We start from the raw sequence: 20061 nt of genomic DNA, 5'->3' as shown, positions 1-20061 counted from the left end.
GGGAAAGAAGGTGGAGTCTGGAGTCAGAACAAATACTGCCTGGCTGTCTGACCTCGGGTAGGACACTTAGCTTTTCTCTGCCTCAGCTTCTACACCTATAAAATGATACGAAAGTTCCTTATCTTACCAGCTCCCCGGATTAATGAGGAATAATCTGTGAATGGTAAAATGCAAGAGGAGTAGAGCATCCCTAGCTTTGGTTTGTCCCCAGATTGCTGTGTGTGACCTTGGGCAAATCACTTAAACGTTCTGTGCTTCAGATGCTCTATTTGTAAACAGGAAAGTAACGTGCACTGTGATGGCTTCTCAGATTTATTGTCAGGTGCCCATGAGAATCCCAGGATCTCAGGTTTGGAAGGAATCTTAGCCCTTACCACGCATGCAGGAATCCCTTTGATAAGTTCTTTGACCGAGGTACTTGTCCTGCCTCTGCTTGGTTACCTCCAGTGGCAAAGAGTTCATGACCGCACAACTTCCCAGGTAGCTCTTGCTGCATGACACTAATTGTAAGAAAGTTCTTCTGTATATGATGTTTTACAATTAAATATTTGTTTAAAAAATTAGCAGTTCTTTTCAGAGCTATTTCTACTCCTGATGTTCCCAGTGGGTTTGCACAAGGTAGAAATTAGCAGCAATTGGCCAGAGGCAGGTACAGGCCCAGCTCTGAAAGCTTTTACCTTACTGTAGCAGAAGGAGTATGGGTTCCGGGGTCACACACTCTAGGTTAAAATCCCACTTTGTACACTTACTAGATGGTTGACCTTGGGCAACTTATATTAGCTCTCCGAACCTCAGTTTCCTGATCAGTAAATGGGGACAGAAACACCTACCTCACAGTATTGCTGTGATAGCACTTCTTATTAAGCTTACAACTCTAACTTCCCTGGTAGAATTCTGGGGATTGTGGGGGGCAGGTGGGTTACACCTTCCTCTGCCAGCCCTTGGACAACGCAGCTGCCCTCCAAGCCCCATCTGGCACGTGTAGGCCCTTATGTGCCCAGGCTGTGCTCCTCTCAGAAGGAGACAGAAGGTTTATCTCGCCCTCCTGGGAACCCCTGCAGCACAGCTTTGGGTCTGTAATTTAGGGCCTTCTCCCTCTCAGGCCTGTACCGGGGGCCATAAAAGGAAGATGATGCAATGGCTTCAAGACCAAGTTCACCCCTCCCTGTAATTCCCCTGCCTCAAGGTCAGCAGCCCCACAGACTTCGCCAGCGCTAAGCAAGTGTCCCAGGGTGTCACTTGTTGAAGGCTTTCAGCCGTATTTAATGGGAATCTCATATGGGGCCAAAAGCCTCTAAGACTCGAAAGAATGCAGTCTGGTGGTGGACTTCAGGCATGGTGATAGGGAAAGCTATCTGGGGTAGAAAAGTGGTCCTCTGCTTCAATAGGAAGGAGTCAGGACGCCTGACTAGCTGTGGGCTCTCTGGAGCCAGTGACTTCGTTCCTCCATGCCTTGCTTCCCTTGTGTGCAGAATGACAGGTTGATGCCTGAGACCTTCCCTGCCTCAGAATTATAGGTCTCCCCATTTGTTGGATGCAGGATGAGATGGCGAAATCGCCCTTGACCTCTTTTTGCCATGAGGGCCGCTGAGCTCCCGCTCCTCTCTGCTTCCTCCACAGATGAGTACCTCCGAGTCCTCAATGTGGGTGTGGCCGAGGTGAAGAAATCCTTCTTGGGGCCCTTGTCCCCGTCCTGTAAGCTGGTGCAGATGATGAGGCAGTTTCTGTACCGGGTCCTGCCTGAGGACTCCTACAAGGTCGCCACGGGGAAGCTCCACGTGAGCCTCACCCGGTTCACGGATGGAGAGAGTGTTGTGGTTTCAGAATATACATCCAAGGAAGAGCTCATCGAGGCAAGGGGGTGGGACCTGGGAATAACGGTGGGGCCAGGGAGTGGGGCGGGGCCAGGGATAAGGGCGGGGCCAGGGAGTGGGGGCAGAGCCCAGGGAGTTAGGGCAGGAAAGGAGAGGCTGGCTCTGCTTCTCTTGACGGGCCTCTGGGATGGTCCACTTGTCTGCCTCACTTCCTTCCTTCTACTTTCTGCTTCCCTAGTTTTTCCCTCCCTTCACCCTCCTGGCATCTATCTCTCTGTGTCAGGCACGCCGTTAGACAAGATGGACCCAGAGACGCCAAAAACTAATCAGACTTGCTCACCATCCTACACTTCAGCACTCAGAGTCTGCCTCCTTTTGCCTCTGTCTTGCCCTCTGCTCTAATCCTGCAGCTTCTCAGAGGCCCGTTTGTATTACCAACAGAGGTCCCATGGCTCCTCTAGGGCCTGGACTTCAGTGTTTCCCCACTAAATTACTCCCAGTTCGTGGGAACAGCTTCCCTCTGCCCCCTCTCTTCCGCTGGTCCTTGATAAAAAGGATTGTGTTATCACTAAATGGGTTAACACTTAGGAAAGGGGATTCTGACAGTGCACTGTTCTAAGCTCATTAATATACATTTTAGTTATGACTTATTATTGCTGGAGAGTGCTGTGGATATGTCCAGTTTTCTTTCAGGACAAGAGCTGAGCTGCATGACCCTCCACCCATATTTCCACTCCCCTCCCCTCCTCTGAGTACAAGACCCTCGCCACCCATCCTCACATCCCCACACTGGCATGGCCTTGACCCTGGGGGTTGGGGATGAATAGGCAGGGACATGGATATCTCCTCCAGCTACCTCATGTCCCCTGGGTTTATTAGCACCCAGCTCTTCAAGACTTTTCTCTCTCCAGCCCTCTCCCACCACCTCCCACTCTTACCCATGCCAACCAGAGCAAATCACACAAAGCAGGCCTCTGTGTCTGCACCTGCCATGCCCCCTGCCTCGTGCCGGATGCCCTTCCCTCCTTCCCACCCCACTTCACCTGCTTGGTGAGACTCCAGTCACTCCTGCCAGGGAACTTTCCTTCATCACCTGCCTGCCTTGCAACCCCTGGGTTGGGTGCTTCTTCTTTGGGACCACGACGCCCATGCTCACCTCCATCACAGCACCTGTCACCCCATGTACTGTCACCTACTTGCTTGCTCCCCCTCTGAGCATCACAGCACCTGTCACCCCATGTACTGTCACCTACTTGCTTGCTCCCCCTCTGAGCATTCCCAAGGGTAGGCATCTCACCCTCCTTTGATTCCAGGCCCAGGCCAGACACATTAATGGTTTTTGAATCCCATCGGATTCATGGAAATTTGGTGCTAGAAGGAACCCTGGAGATCATTGAGGCCACTCTCTCCCTTTAAAACTGGGACATCCGGCCCAGCCTGACCAAGTAGGTTACCAAGGATCCAGCCAGGAGCTGAACTTGGGGCTCCACTTCCCAGGGCAGTGACTCCACCTTGGGTTTAAGGAGGGCCAGGCTGATGGTGGGCCAGATGCCCGCAGGTGATCCCTCCCCACCCAGCCCCCAGGCCTTGGGCATCTCAACCCTGTTCTCTCCCCCACAGGCCCTGTACTGCAGCTGCTTTGTCCCTGTGTACTGCGGCCTCATTCCTCCAACTTACCGTGGCGTGGTAGGTACCTCAGTGTGGGAGGGGGGGTGAGCTGGGATCCAGGGGTGCCTCAGGGCCCCTGTGACCCACATTTGGGAGGAGTGGTCTCAGAATTCAGTGGCAAGACCAAGAATTGAAAAGGTCCTTGTGGTTTCCTACTCAGAATTCCCAGCGTAGATAGATTTCTGGGGCTTTAAGAAGACCTTCTCCCCCTAAGTTGGGCTTCTCTCTGGACCCACCAACACATTACTGAACCCAGCAAGTCAAGGCTCCACGGGTTTGCCAGATTTCCCCAGCAGGAAAATCTAGCAGGTCTGAGACTCTGTACCTCTAATCAACTTCAGCTGATGCCAGTGCTGCCGGCCCACGGACGACACTCTGAGTAGGAAGATTTAACCCATGCCCCCTCCTCATTTTACGTATAGAGAAAATGAGATCCAGAGATTAGGAATCAGCTAGTAGATGGACCCCCGTATTGCATGTCATTCATTTAATTCGCAGGCACCCAGAGAGTTAGAGCCTCAGTGTCTGTGATCCTTTGTTCACATCTGAGGAAACAGAAGCCCCAAGAGGGGAAGGGAGTTGAGGGTAGACACAGGGTGGTCAGGGGTGCTCTGGAGGGTGTTGAGGGTGTCTGACCTCAACAGAGGGAGGCAGCTTGGACCCAGGGCAGTCTGGAGGAGGGATATTTCACAACCTGCTCAGACCCACCACTTGTGCACCTTCTCAAAAGGCCCTGTGGATGAGCTCCTTTCCCCGGCCCTGCCCTCAGACACTGAGGGACTCCACGAGGGGTAACGTGACAGGGAAGCATTCACTCCTGCTTCATCCAGAGTATGGATGCCCCCGGACCTCGGTGTCAAACCTTCTCCCAAGGGACCCATTTCTTTGCTCTCCCTGAGTGGGGGAGAGGACCTATGACCCCAGATGAGCATTTCTCACTCTGCCTCCCCCCTCCGCCCTGCAGCGGTACATCGACGGGGGCTTCTCGGGCATGCAACCCTGCTCCTTCTGGACGGACTCCATCACCATCTCCACCTTCAGTGGTCAGCAGGACATCTGCCCGCGGGACTGCCCCGCCATCTTCTGTGACTTCCGCATGTTCAACTGCTCTTTCCAGTTCTCCCTGGAGAACATCGCCAGGATGACCCATGCCCTGTTCCCCCCAGACCTGGTGGTAAGAGACAGGAGGGACCTGGGGGGTGGGCAAGGAGAGCCCGAAAGGGTGATGGGGGCTGGAGTGGGATGGGGGAGCCAATGAGGCCCACTCAGTCCATCTCAAATGATCCCTTAAACTTCCTCCTAAAGCTGTATCCTGGCTTTGCTGCCAACTGGGTATGTGACCTTGAACAAGGGCCCTAAGTGCTCCCAGCCTCAATTTTCTCCCCTGTAAAATGAGATGACCTCAGAACCACTGATAGCAATGTTGGCTGAACTCTCCCATTTTGACATGCAATGTGGGTTCAGCAAACTATGGCCCAGGGGCCAAATCCAGCATATGACTTGTTTTTGTACAGCCTGTGAGCTAAGAATGGACTTTCTATTTTTAAAGCATCGTTTAAAAAATTAAAAAAAAAAAACAAGAAGAAGCGACAGAGACTATATGTGGCCTACAAAGCCCCAAATATTTACTGTTTGGCCCTTTACAGAAAAGGCATTGTGGGCAATATCTGGTGTAATCCTCCAGCATCCTCTGTGATAGATACTGTTATTATTCCCATTTTACAAGTGAAGAAACTGAGGCTGTGAGAGGTTACATTCACACAGCCACCCAGCCAATAAGTGGCAGCACTGGGATTTGAACCCAGTCTCCAAATGCTGCTCTTTATACTGTCCAAATGCACCTTCTCTGGTTCTACTATAAACATCGCACCCTCTCCGGCCCAGGGAAAGCTGATGATCAGCTGTTCTTAGCAGGTAGTGAAGGATGGGCACATTTTGAAAAGCTCATCATATAAAGCTTAAGAGCAATGAAAGCAGCTGCTTTGGGAGAGGGGACTATGGGTCTCTCTGTTGCTACAGTCTTAGTTATTTTCCTGGTGCCCCACCTTGCAGATCCTGCACAATTATTACTACCGAGGGTATGAAGATGCCGTTTCGTACTTGAGGCGGCTGAGTAAGTACCGTGTGGCGCCCCGAGGAAGAGGAGGAAGGTGGGGCAAAGACAGGAAGTAGAAGGGCTGGATAGAGGAGCATTTCCCCCCAATTTGTGAACTGGAGGTGCTCTTCACCTAGGAGAGCTGGAAATGGGCACAGGGACCTGACAGCCTTCATTGTCCAGATGTTACTGTGGCCAGAAATTAGGACCACTGTGGAAAAGGGGCTTTAGGTTAACTGATGGGACAGTGTCTAGGGCTTTTGTACAAACGTATTTCTGAATTTAAAAACTATGCTTAGGAAATACATAGCTCATATCTCCCTGGAGCATTCCATTCTCATATCATTACATTTTCTTGCATTTTATTATCTTTCCAGTGAAACAGTATTGTTAATGTAGAACTAGATGTGACTAGTTTATGTTTGTGTGAGACTTTTGAGTGACATATTGATCAACAAATGAGAGAGAAGAGTCCTTGTCCTAGGTTGGTTTGGAAAGCATGGCCCCACCCCTGTGTATCCTCTGTGCATTATCTGGGTGGAAGGAAGACTCCAATGGCATGCACTAAACACTCTAACTCCATGAAGGCCATGCAAACATCTTTGTTAAAAAGAAAGAAAAAATGCTTTTCTATATTTAGAATTAATTCCATAGAGCATATTTCCAGAAAAAAGGAATTTCTGTATCAAAGGGTGTTTACCTAATGTTATATCATAAATTTTTTTCCATGTTGCTGTATAGTCTTTGTAACTGGCTTTTTGGCACCTGTATAATATTCCATCACAGTTGTACAGAATACTTTGATCATTCTTTGAGTTTCCAAATGTTCACTATTATAAACAATGCTGTGGTGAACTTTTTGTGTATGTAGCTTAAAAAATATATTTAAGGAGTGAGATTAAGGGGTTGAATGAGGTTTTTCTTGTAAGATATGCGCACTTTTTTTCTTCAAAATTGCTTCCTGCTGGGACTTCCCTAGCAGTCCAGCGATTAAGACTCTGTGCTTCCACTGCAGGGGGTGCAGGTTCAATCCCTGTTGAGGAAATAAGATCCTGCATGCCGCGTGGTGCAGCCAAAAAATTGCTTCCTGCTTTCCTAAGCTCCCCTGTCCTAACTCTTTACTTTCTCCTGGGTCCATTCTCCCGACTAGGGGTGTAGGGAGCAGGAGCACAGGATGGAGAGAATGTGGGCTCTGGAGGCAAGTAGCCCTGGGCCAGGGTCCCCATCCCCCAAGCTGTGTGAGCTCCAGGAAATCACTCTCCCTCTCTGAGTCTTGGTTACAAATCTGTAAAAAGGGTTTAGATCCTGCTTTTTGACACACCAGCTATGTGACCTTGAGCAAGTAATTCATCTCCTGGGGCCTGTTTTCTCATCTGTACAAGGTGGCTGACGGTGGAACCTACCTCTGAGTTTTATTCCTAGCCACGGTCAATCCAGTCCACTGCCCCCTCTGACCTCAGGGACAGGCCCCTCCTCTCACCTCTCTGCAGACAGACCCCTCCTAACCCTGACTGTCCCCTGACAACTGCCCCATCTTCCAAATTTTCACAGGTGACAGCTGTGAAGCCGAGCCCCCAGTGTCCAACAGGAGGACGACCTGAGGGGTGTGGTGGTGGTGGAGCTGAGGTCTCACCTACAGAGCTTAGGGAATAGGAAGGTCTGGCTAGGGCCTGTGGTCCTTTCTGCCCCAGGTGGGGAGCCCCTCCATTCTTTCCTCGGTGATGGTGTATATTGAGGGCTTGAGGTCTGGGGAGCCCCTGATTTGTTTCTTGGATCTCGGCGCAGACACCAATTCCCTGCCCCAGGAAATCCCGCTACACCTCAGATTGCAGCCCGCCTACCTGGCTGCCTCCATACCCATCTCTCCCCTAGAACTTTTCCTTTCTCTTCCTCTCAGGGGAAGCCCTGGGAAGACTTACAAAGTGGGTTGTTAAGCATCTCTAGTCTCCCCCATTTCTCAGTAGCCCCTTATCCTCTCACCCTCCCCCCTTCCACCCTTAGCTGGTGTGGACATTTTCACAGGTATGAACGGCAGTCTTAAACCCAAGGATGAAACTCTAATAGTAGCATGGCAGGCAACCACTCCTGAATTGGGGCAGTATATGGAGGATGGCAGGTTTTCCCCAATGGCCCTGGAATCACTCCAAGTAGGAACAGACACAACTCATAAGGGAGAAAAAAACTCGTGCTGGCTGCCAGCTGTTTTTGCTTCCTATTCCAATTTGCAAATGTGTGCGTGGCTTTCTCAGTGCAAGTTTCAGCTCCAGCACCTAAATTCTCTTGGGTTTGGTGGGCCTGGAGTTTTCTCCCGGCACCAGATGCAAGCAGGAAATACTGACATAGCCTGAGAAATCCCCACCTACCATCTGGGAACAGAAAACGGAAGTCTGCTCCAGCCTCCTGCCTGCTTTCTGAAAGGGGGTCAGCTCAGGTAGGAAGCCACACCTGCAAGGTGTCACCCTCAACTCCTCCTCTCACAGCCTGGCATCCTCTTTCTCCTCCTTCCTAAGGGTTCACATCTACCTAATTATTCCTGCCACCAGGTGAGCCTCCCTCTCCACCCTTGGCCTCCCCGACAGCAGCCTTCTACCAAAGGGAAGGACACGGCTTGCTGGCCTCCTTGAAAATCCATATTCCACACACAGACACATGTACATGGGCGTTGAGTGAGGTTGGAGCTCAGAGGATGCCATGTCTGAAATATCCATCCCATATCCAGCCATGCCCGGCCACACTGACCTTCCTCCCTCCCTTCCTCCCAATCACAATTAGGTAAGTTTTGACACAGACACAGACACAGACACACACACCTGTGAAACTAGCACCACAATCAAGATAGGGAACAATCCATCATGCCTGAAGTTTCCTCATGCCCCTTTGGGATCCCTCCCACCTCCCCTCATCCCACCATCCCCAAGCAAACCCTGATGTCTTTCTGTCATTATAGATTAATTTGCATTTTTAGAGTTTTTGATAGATGAACTCTTATAGTATGAATTCTTTTTTGTCTGCGTTCTTTCACTCAGCATAATTATTCTGAGATTCACCCATGTCATTGCATGGTATAAATAGTTCATTCCTTTTTGCATTCCAATCCACTGTATGAATATACCACAGTTCATTTATCCATTCACCTGTTAATAGGCATTTAAGTTGTATCCAATTTGGGGCTGTTACGAATAAAGCTGCTATGTACATTCATGCATGAATTTCTGTATGGACAAATGCTTTCATTTCTCTTGGGTAAATACCCAGGAATGGAATGACCCGATCATATGGTGGATGCATGTTTAATATGTAATATATATATGTCTACAAATATATGTATAACATATAATATTTTAATATAAAATGTAATGTATATAATTGTAGTAAAACACACATAACATAAAATTTACCGTCTTAGCCATTTTAAGTGTACAATTCAGTAGTGTTAAACATACACTGGTGTGCAACCAATCTCCTGAACTTTTCCATCTTGCAAAAATGAAACTCTACACCCATTAACCAACTCTCCTTTTCCCCCACCCCCTAGACCCTGGCAACCACCATTATATTTCTATGAGTTTGAATACTTTAGGTACCTCATGTAAGTGCAATCATAACAGTATTTGTCTATTTGTGACTGGTTTATTTCACGTATAACGTCCTCAAGATTCACGCATGTTGTAGCATGTGACAGGATTTCCTTCCTTAAGGCTAAATAATATTCCATCGTGCATATAGAGCAGATTTTCTTAATCTATTCATTCGTCAGTGGACATTTGGGTTGCTTCCACCTCTTGGCTATTGTGAATAATACTGCAATGAACATGGGTGTGCAGATATCTCTTCGAGATCCTATTTTCAATACTTTTGGATATGTATGGACTGAGAAACATACCCAGAATGTATGTCTAACTTTTTAAGAAGTTACCAAATTGTTTCTAGAGTGGTTGTACCATTTTACATTCCCAACAGTGAATGAGAATTCCAGTTTCCCCACATTCTCACCAACACTTGGTATGGTCATTCTTTTTAATATTAGCCATTCTAATAGGTATGTGGTAGTATCTTATTGTGGTTTTAATTTGCATTTCCCTAATGACTAATGATGCTGAGCATCTTTTCCTTGGCTTATTAGTTGTTCAAATATATTCTTTGGTGAAGTGTCTGTTCAACTCTTTTGCCCATTTTCCCCTAGACCTTTAATAGGCTTTATTTTTTAGAATCATTTTAGATTTACAGAAAAAATGTGAAAATAGTACAGAGAGCTTCCATATACTCCACATCTAGGTTTCCCTATTGTTTTAGGTCTCATACTTGTTAGATGTTATAGCATGGTACACAAATCATTTGGTGCATAGTATGGTATATTGTTTACAATTAGTGAACCAACGTTGATAATTCGTTACAAACTAAAGTCCATACTTTATTCAGATTGCCTTAGTTTTTACCAAATGTCCTTTTTCTGACCCAGGATCCCATTCAGGATCCCTCATCACATTTATTTGTGCTGTCTCCTTAGGCTTCTCTTGTCTGTCACAGTTGCTCAGACTCTCCTTGTTTTTAATGACCTACTGGCCAGATATTTTGTAGAATGTCCCTCAGTTGGGATTTGCTTGGTGTTTTTCTAATGATTAGACTGGGGTTGTGGGTTTGCGGGGGAAAGACCACAGAGGCAAAGTGCCATTCTCATCACGTTATATCAAGGGTACATGCTGTGAGGTGGTGTTTGTCAGGTTTTTCCACTGTAAATCTACTCTTCCTTTCTATACTGTGCTCTTTGGAAGCAAGTCACTAAGAAGTAGGGAGTTATTCTCCATTTCCTTAAGGGCCGAGTATCTACAGAAATTATTGGGAATTCTTCATCATGAGAGATGTGTCTCTTTCTCCGCCTATTCAATCATTTGTTTACCTATTCAATCATTTGTTTATATTAGTATGGACTCGTTGATACTTATTTTATACTGTGGGTTATTACTCAGTCCTACTTTATTTATTTTGTTACTCTAATTGTTCCACCTTTGGCCATTGGGAGCACTTACAATTGACTCTTTTGCCCATTTATTTTTATTTTTTATTTTTATTTTTTTGGCCGCACCACACACAGCTTGTGGGAGCTTGTGGGATCTTAGTTCCCCAACCAGGGATAGAACCTGGGCCCTCAGCAATGAAAGCGTAGAGTGCTAACCACTGGACTGCCAGGGAATTCCCATCTTTTGCCCATTTAAAAAATGGAATTGTTTGTTTTCTTGTTAAGAGCTTTTATGTATTCTAGATAAATGCCCTTTATCAGAAATATGACTTGCAAATATTTTCTCCCAGTCTGTGATTTCTCTTTCCAACTCCCTAACAGTGTCTTTTGAAAAGGAGAAGTTTATCATTTCGATAGGGTCCATATTAAATTTTTTCCTTTGTGGATCATGCTTTTGGTGTCTTTATCTAAGAAATCTTTGCCTCACCCAAGATCACAAAAAGCCTTTCTCCTTTGTCATATTTTCAAAGTTGATTTGGTTATTCTAGGTCTTTTGTCATTTTACATGAATTTTAGAAATGGTTTGTGAATTTCCACACAGAAAACAATCACACTATGTTTTTCTTGTCAACCTATTCTCTCATCCTCTGCAATTACCACCTCAAACCTTCTGCTCCTGATTTCCAGCCTCCTACCCCACCTGACTTCCTACTTCACAGGAAAAACCAAAATCATGAGAGGGGAGTTCTCTCAACTTTGTACCACCAAATATACAGACTCACCTTTCCCTGACCCCCTCCTTCTTAGCATATGAAAGGAAGCGTCCCTCTTCCTGTCTAAAGCTCACCCAACCACCCGGGCTCAGACACCATTCCAATCTCAAGATTCTCTAGTTTTCCATTACTCTCTCTCTCTCCAACCTCCATCTCTCAACTGGATCCTTACCAGCAACGTTTAAATCTACCCCAGGCTTGTCTGTTTTAGAAAACTTTCCCTGGGTTCCCCTCCCCACCTCTCCTGATCAATCCTGGCTCCTTCCTCTTCTCACTCTGCTTTTCCTCCCTAGGCCAACTCCTCCACTGCCACCGTTATGGCTTCAGTTACCATCCATAGGTGGGGCTCCCAAATATATATCTCTAACCCTCATCTCTTCTCTGAGATCCAAACACATATATCCAGCTACCCACTTGTCATCTCTCCTTGGACATCTCAAAGGCCCCCTACACTCAACATGTCTCCAAAACAAACTTCACTCTCCCCACTTCTCCCCAGACCCACCCCTCCATGGTTGTATTCTAAGCCAATGGCACTGACATTCATCCAATTATGTAAGCCCCCCCTCCCCGTCTGTGGAAAAATTGTCTTCCTCAAAACTGGTCCCTGGTGCCAAAAAGGTTGGGGACTGCTGGTGTAAGCCACATCCTTCCCCTCACCCCCGAATCAATCCATCGTCAGTTCTCATTTATTTTACCTCCTAAGCAGAATCCTCTATCTCCTTCCAAGGGGAAGCCCCACACACCTCTCTCAGAACCCTGACAGGGTGCCCTGGGTCCCTTCTTGCTTTCTCAGTGAGTCTCTGCACAGCAGCCAGAGTGATCTTGTCAAAACCAGAGACAGGTCTTCACCTCTCTGCTCGTAAGTCTTCATGGTCTCTATGAAAACCAAGGGTCTTTGATGCCACCTCTAAGCCCTTGCATGGTCTGGCCCCTGTGGCCTCCTCAGCCCCATCTCCCATCACAAGTATCCCCAACCCTGTTCCACCTACACTGACCTTGCAGGGCGTTGGCTTCCTCCTGCTCCCTCAAACCTGTGACCTTTGTGTGTGCTGTTCGCTCTGCCTGAAATGCTCCTCCTCATCCCACCCTGACCACCCCCTGGACCTCTCCCCTGTCACGTCTCAGCTCAAATGTCACTCCCTCTGGGAAGCCCTCCCTGCTCCCGTCTCTTCTAGTACCACATTCTTCACTTCCTAGCACTTGTCTTGGTTAAAACTTGAGGTTATTGGGGTGGTTAGTGCCTGCCCCCAGGCTAGACTGTAAGCTCCAAGAGGCCTATTTTTGTCTCCTTCAACTCCTCAGTGCCTGGTATAATGCCTGGCACATATTAGATGCTCAATAAGTATCCATTGAATAAGTGGATCAATACACAATCAAATATTCAATATGAATTCAAGTAAGTAAAGAAAGGCCTTTGAAAAGCACTAATCCAGGAGTTCCCTGGTGGCCTAGTGGTTAGAATTCTAGGCTTTCACTGCTGGGGTTCAATCCCTGATCGGGGAACTGAGATCCTGCAAGTTGTGCAGCGCAGCAAAAACAGAACAAAAACAATGAAAAGCACTAATCTTGTTTATGAGAATAATTTGGGAAACCATTTTTTGCAAATACTATGCTGATGCCAGGGGTTAGTAATGCCACCTGTGCCCCCATGCTGTTGTTTTTCCTAGATGCTGCTTACCTTAATTCTCCTTCCAAGAGAGTGATTTTCCCCTGGGTAGAAGTGTACTGCCAGATAGAACGCGCCCTTGGCAATGAGTGTCCTGAAAACTGTCAACCAAGCCTCCAAACAGAGCGGGCCAGTCCAGAAGAATCCAGACAACTTCACACACAATGGGCTCCCAAAGGGGAAAGAAAAGGTGGCCGTGGTCCACCTCTGTCCCCACCTGTGCAGACACCTGAATCCACATGTGAGTGGCCTGTGGAGTCACCTGTTTCACCACCTGCATCGCCACTGGCCTCATCACCATCACAGTCTCCAGCTGACTTGCCACCTGTATCACGCCCAGCTGTGCACTTCCTCCCCAGCTCAACACCTGGGCTGTCACCTGTATCACCATCACAGCAGGTACAACTGACTGGATCACCATCCGGATCCCCACCCCCCCAGTCATCTATGTCATCCAGGACGTCCCTGGGGCCTTCCGCTGTGGGGACATCGCCAACATTGCCCCAATGTTCCTCTTCAGCAGCACCTGCACAGCCACTTGTGGAGGAACTGGGCCCAGAACAGCCCCAAGGTATGGACCCTTCTGGCTTCTCACAACTTCCTCATGTCTGGAGCCCGTTGGCAAGTGTGTAATGACATGGTTGCTGGTAACCGTTGCTTTAGAGGGGTGCCTTGGTGAAGTTAGCCCGTAACTTTAGCGGCTCTACTTGCTATGAGGACAGACCACCACGAGAGGGCAGTGTACTTGACATTTGGGTTTTTTCTTCTTTAGTCCAGTGATTCTCAAAGTGTGCTCCCCAACTAGCAGCAATAGCACCACCCGAGAAGTTGTTAGAAATGAAAATTCTCAGGCCCTACCACATACCTACTAAATCACAAATTCTAGGAGTGGGACCCAGCTGTCTGCATTTTTTACAAGCCCTCCACATTTGAGAGCGGCTGTTCTAGTAGATTTTTTATTGTGAAAGCTGCTGTGCCAGGGCAATGCTACTCAAAAAGGGGTCTGTGGACCAGTGCCAGTCCCTGTATTATTTGTTACTAGTTCACAATGAAATGAGTACAGAAAGTGAGAACAAGCACTTAGAAATGTTTATAGCAATACAGTAGAGCCATGACATCCAAGAGCTTGGTCATTTTCCTACTAATTCATTTATATTGTATTTCACAAAAGCGCTAGTCCATTATGGATTGTAAATAGTATTTTAAAAAACTGGTTCTTTACTACAGGTGAAGCACCTCTCTGGGAGCTGCAAAGATGAACAGCTCTTAATTCCTCACTCTCAGGAAATCTCCCCTCCAACAGAGGGAATGGCATGGATACCAACCTCAAAAATGCAAAAAGAATTCTTAAGTACTATATAACTAACAAAAACAGTGTTGAGGGTATTCATAGAGAATAAGATCACATCTCTCTGGGGAGATAAGGAAGGCTTCTTGGAGGTGACAGGTGATTTGAAATGGGCAAGATTTTGACAGTTGTGGTTTGTGGGATCCAACAGAGTAGAAAGAACATTTCAGATTTTGTTTATTCCAGAGGCTCAGGTGCAGAGAAGGAAAGTGCAAGGTACATTCAGGATGAAAAGGATACCTGTTTGGCCACTGTGGGTGGTCTGGGTGGGGACCAAGGCAGAGGGGCCCAAATGATGGACCGAAGCCAGGTGGTAGGGTCCTCATGGTCCACCAGCCAAGCTTCCATAGTTATTACGATAAACAGTAGCACACATTAGCAAGGTTTCCTTCTTTGTGGATCTGCCCCAAGTCAAGGGTGACCCCCCTTTCTCTGGAATAGGTTCACTTTGTCTTTTTTTTGTTTTTCTTTTCTTTTCTTTCTTTCTTTTTTTTTTTTTTTTTGAATAGGTTCACTTTGATTCTTTTTTTTTTTTTTTTTTTAAATTTATTTTTGGCTACGATGGGTCTTGCTGCGAGTGGGCTTTCTCTAGTTGCAGCGAGTAGGGGCTACTTTTCGTTGAGGTGCACGGGCTTCTCATTGTGGTGGCTTCTCGTATTGCGGAGCACGGGCTCTAGAGTGCAGGCTCAGTAGTTGTGGCTCACGGGCTTAGTAGCTCTGCGGCATGTGGGATCTTCCCGGATGAGGGCTTGAACCCATGTCTCCTGCTTTGGCAGGCAGATTCTTAACCACTGTGCCACCAGGGAAGTCCCACTTTGATTCTTTTAACAATGAGACAAAAATATCAGAACATTAAGAGTCAGAAAATTGTTCAAAGTCTTTCACCTGCTCTCTTCTTCCCTGTTACATGAAATGCATTTATTTTATGTTACCGCACCTGTACTTAAAGGCAGCCATCTTCAGGGGCCTGAGAACTTCTGGGCCCAGAGCTGGCATTCCTCACTCATATTGGGGGTGGACAGAGGGTATGGATAGCCCAGTGATTCTCGACTGCAGGCCATATTACCCCCCAGGAGACATTTGGCGACATCTGGAGACATTTTTGGTTGTCACCAAGTGGGTAACGTCTAGTTGGGAGAGGCCAGGGATGCCGCTAAACATCCTGCAATGCTCAACCCCTATAACAACGAATTGCCTGGCCCTTAGCGTCAGTCGTGCTGAGGCTGAGGAATCCTGCTGGAGCCTCCAGCTGGTCTCAGCAGTGACATCCTAGGCCACCTGTAGGAATTGGGCAGAGTGGAGCCCCAGGGGTTCATGTTAGCCGTCGTTTGACAGTGGCCATGTTGTTGTTGGGGGCGGGAGGTGCTGCAAAAAGTCCCAGGAAAATCCATAAACAAAGGAGCCACAAATAGATTTGGGAGAGTGAGGGATATCCAGCAGGTCCCCAAATGAAAGAAATTCAGATAGAGGAATTTATTAATTTATTCTATGTTATTTTTATTTACATGTATTACATAATTACATATTAATATTCATGTGTTATATATCCCCCTACTCATCGGAAACATGCAAAGAGCTTACTTAAGGGAATTCCCTGGTGGTCCGGTGGTTAGCACGCAGGCTTTCACTGCCGTGGGCCCAGGTTCAATCCCTGGTTGGGGAACTAAGATCCCGTAAGCCAAAAAATAAAAATTAAAAAAAGGGAGCTTACTTAAGAACAATGATCATGAAACTATTTCCTATTCCAGCAAAAAAGACAAAAGCATTACATAAAGCAGATGCTAGAAGGTTTAGACCCCTGTGGGGGATTTTCTTGAAAACTTTCCCTAACACAACTGGCTACTTTTTATGAGGGAATTGCTGATAATATTACATCAAGGGTTAGCTTCAGACCTTCTGCAGATGCCACTGCCCTGGATCTCAGTCAAATCCAACAACATGATTCTGGTCCCAAATACGAGAAGTAAAAGTTCTTTACTGTTTCTGAACATTTCACTTACTTCCTATTGTTATTTCAAAAATGACTAAGTACTCCTCCCCAACCCCATCTCACTCATGTCTCCTATATTTTCATTTTTGGCTGTAGCTCCCTTTGCTTCTTCAAATTCCAAAAGCACCGTGCCTCTGGCTAATGTGAAGGAAACCATGAGCAAGCCTTACGCAATGTAAGTGTCTCCTCAATTGGGAACATGTTCTTTCCTTTGGTCAGGGGAGAGGGCCCAGCTAAGTGATATTTTCCATCTCTTTAGCTGCCCAAGGAGCACTGGGTTCCTTTTCTGGATGTGATTTCGGTCCATCCCCTTACCGTTCGCAGACCACCACTCCCTCTTCTCTCTTCCCCAGTGAAGGCAACGTGTGGGACATGAGCCTATTCACGCTGACAGTGTCATTCCCCCTGTCCCTACTGTGCACACTGGGGAATGTACCTTCTCTAAATGCAGTGGGAGAGTGTGTACCCCTCCTCGTATCTGACTCTCTGTTGATGTCTCAGTTCAAAAGAGCTGGCAGGCATGCTACATCCTAGCCTTTGGTGGATCCTGCATAGTATAAGTTGAGAGACTCTACCAAAAACTTCCCTTAATCCAAATTATATTCTATCAGCATAAAAAGAGGGGTAATATTCCTGTGTTGTAGATTGTCCCCAGAAAATCTTTTCTCATAATGCGCACCAACTGTCTGGGTTGCTGGGTTGTTTAACATGTACTCCATTATTGTCTTTGCAGTGATTGGGAGAGGGCCTGGGAAGCTGTTTTTTGTTTGTTTGTTTTGTTTGTTTGTTTCTTCCTCTCTGGGAACCGCAATACCCAGACTCCTTTGTTGACTGAATGCCAGTGGGGTTAGCCAGTGGAATGCAACAGCAGGAGATCAGAGGGTGAATCAAGGGTATTTCTGCCCCCCAACCTCATCCCTTCCTGCCTTGGGTAGCTCTGGCAGTGGCTGAGTTTTTCTATGGCCACAGTTGCAGAGAACAGAGCCTGAGGCACTTTTATTTTTGATATTCCCACTCGATATCATATCAAGTATATTAAAACATACCTGCTTCTCACATTAAGTATAGTTTTAATTATAAAACTTTTGGAAAGAGTTTGCATAAATAATTTTGTGCTTGGGCGTAAATTATGTGTTTTGTTCACATGACAAACTTTATTGCATTGACATATAACTGTATAAAAGTTTAGCTGAGTTTCATTTGACTAGTTGGCATGATGTTACTTAGATAAACGGTCATTGATTACAAAATAAAAGTTCTCTAGGGAACTCTAATGTTCAGCCAGGGTTGAGAACCATGGCATTGGTGTTTCTGTCTACCTTCTGAGCTGGAGCAGGGCTCTGTCATGAACCAACCATTATTTCATCTATTTTCCCAGGGAGAGAACTGCTGAAGACTCCAATTGGGTGAGCAAGGTATTCAAGAAGAACAAACAAAAGACAAGTGACACCAGAAAAGGCTTCCCAAGATATCCACAATCTAAAACACCAGGCAGCAAAATGCAGTGAGCATGACTCATGTTTCTAATTCCACAGGGAGGAGCAGGTTTGGGAATGATCTGCAGGAAGGTTACAGGGGTAGTGAGGGAGTGAATAAGGATGGGGATGGGGAGCTGGGCTTTGGGGTTGGACACACCCAACGTAAAATCCCTGCTCTGCCACAGTCTCACCCGGTGAGTGCGCTTAGGACTCTTGGTCTTTCTGAGCCTCTATCTCCTGATCTGTAAAATAGGGCTAATGCCAGCTCATAAGGTTGTTGTGAGGGTGTAACAAGGTCAACTGTGTAAACTGCTTCACAGAGTGCAAGATGTGTCATAGCACTCAATAATTAGTAGATATTATGGTTATATAACTCCCAGAGGTTAACTAGCCGCCTCTCAGCTTCTGAATAGAACTGCACTTAAAGAAGATGATTCTTTGGGACACTAGTCTACCATCTTCTCCGTCTGCTAGCTTCCGGAATAAAGTTGTTATTCCTTGTCCTAGAAAAAAAAAGAAAAGAACTGTACTTAAAAACCAAACAGGAGGGCTTCCCTGGTGGTCCAGTGGTTAAGAACTCGCCTTCCAATGCAGAGGAGACGGGTTCGATCCCTGGTCAGGGAACTAAGATCCCACATGCCGTGGGGCAACTAAGCCCGTGCACTGCAACTACTGAGCCTGCGTGCTCTAGAGCCCGCGCCACAACTTGAGAGAAGCCCACACGCAGCAACGAAAGATCCCGCATGCCTCAACAAAGATCCTGCATGCTGCCAAATAAATAAATAAATAAATATTAAACAAACAAACAAACAAACAGGTGGGTGCTCATGTGACTCATCAGGTAGCGTTCCTAACTGCTGCAAACCTGCAGCTAACGGTCCTGACCAATGTAGGCCTGCTTCTTATATAGCTTTTGACTCTATTAGACTGTTGTTGATTTAATCAGTCGACCTTTACTGAGCACCTACTAAATGCCAAGCACTCTTCTGGGTTCTGGGGATATCAAAGATGAATTCAGCTTGATCCCAAACTTTCAAGAATTTACCCCACAGTTGAACTTTAGACCAAAGACAAGAGTAAAACCAACTAATCTGCCAAACTGTGAGCCCCGTGTAAACCAAGTCTTAATTTGTTTACTGAACCATAAAATTGTTTTTAAAGGCACATGCATATATACATACACACTCACAAATTCAAAATGCCAGCCTCAAACCCAAATCAAGCCAGGTATCATCTACAGTTATTTCACAGGATTATTGAAGTATTCTCTGAATGGAACAGACCCTGCTATTTAATTTGCTTCAAGCCTTAATTGGTTGGAAAAGTTCCTAGCTCTTTCTATGAGACATCCAGTCCTGGGTGGGAGTCCCTGGGTAGGCACAGGGATGTATCAGGTAGATGAGGGTCAGAGGCTCACCCTGGCAGCTATAGGCCCACTGCAAAATCTGGGCAAGTAGGTACTTGGTGGGTGGTAGGAAGCAGTATGGTGGGGAGGAGATTCAGAGCTGCTGCAGGAAGTAGAGCAGACCTACATGTCACTTTCTGGATTAAAGGATGGGCAGCAAGGATGTAGGACCCAGAGGGCAGTTGGTGGTTTCTGGGGTTTGTAGGATCACTGCTGCCTGGGATTAGTCTCACTCTGTTCCTTGGTCTCCATCCCCAAAACTTCCCTGACCTTTGAGTCTATCTCTAGAAGCTCAGGGTCAGGTTTGGTCATGAGGATGTAGGCAGGTCTGCCATGGGTGTGGAGAAGCTTCCCTGCAGCTAGGAGTGCCCTCTGGAAGCCAGTTCCAGACTCGGGTCTTTGATTCCAGAGCCAGGCCTCTTCCCATACATCAGAGCAGTGGGAACTGTGCAGTTCAGCCAGAGCTACCTTGGTTGATAAACTTCTAGGAATTAAGATGCTTTATAAAGAAGCAGGCTGTGATAAAAAAACAAACAAAACAACATTCATAAGCTGTGGAAAACACTGTTGTCAGTGGGTCACACATCCTGTGTGCGGTGCTCCTTTATAGAACAGGTTATGAAACTGCTTGGGGGCAATTTACCAATTGATTTTAAGCAATTCCATGCTTTGAGTTCAAATACAAGGTTAGTGGGCAGGGAAAAAAAGCTTAAAAATATTAGGCATAGAGAGGTAGGAGTGGTCCAGGAAGAGGAAAGATCTGTTCCCAAACTACAATCACAAGAGACATTGTCACATCCACGGGCTAGTCCTGTGTAAATTCCTGGTCCCCAGCTGATATCTCTCCTGGCAGAGGAGAGAGTC

General features: G+C 46.7%; 1 protein-coding gene across 1 annotated transcript in view; it reads left to right on the top strand.

Moving 5' to 3' along the window:
- PNPLA1 (patatin like phospholipase domain containing 1) overlaps window positions 1-17822 on the top strand; it is a 37969-nt gene extending 20147 nt beyond the window's left edge. Inside the window, exons 2-8 of the mRNA XM_059937490.1 lie at window positions 1621-1853; window positions 3435-3500; window positions 4447-4656; window positions 5535-5595; window positions 12978-13545; window positions 16403-16489; window positions 17693-17822. Coding sequence (XP_059793473.1) covers window positions 1621-1853; window positions 3435-3500; window positions 4447-4656; window positions 5535-5595; window positions 12978-13545; window positions 16403-16489; window positions 17693-17822 — 1355 coding nt within the window. The remainder of the gene's footprint in view (window positions 1-1620; window positions 1854-3434; window positions 3501-4446; window positions 4657-5534; window positions 5596-12977; window positions 13546-16402; window positions 16490-17692) is intronic.
- Window positions 17823-20061: the final 2239 nt, after the last annotated feature.

Source organism: Balaenoptera ricei, chromosome 11, assembly GCF_028023285.1.
Source record: "Balaenoptera ricei isolate mBalRic1 chromosome 11, mBalRic1.hap2, whole genome shotgun sequence".
Lineage (NCBI taxonomy): Eukaryota > Metazoa > Chordata > Mammalia > Artiodactyla > Balaenopteridae > Balaenoptera > Balaenoptera ricei.
The sequence above is the reverse complement of the archived record's forward strand: the minus strand, read 5'-3'. Positions and strand labels throughout refer to the sequence as shown.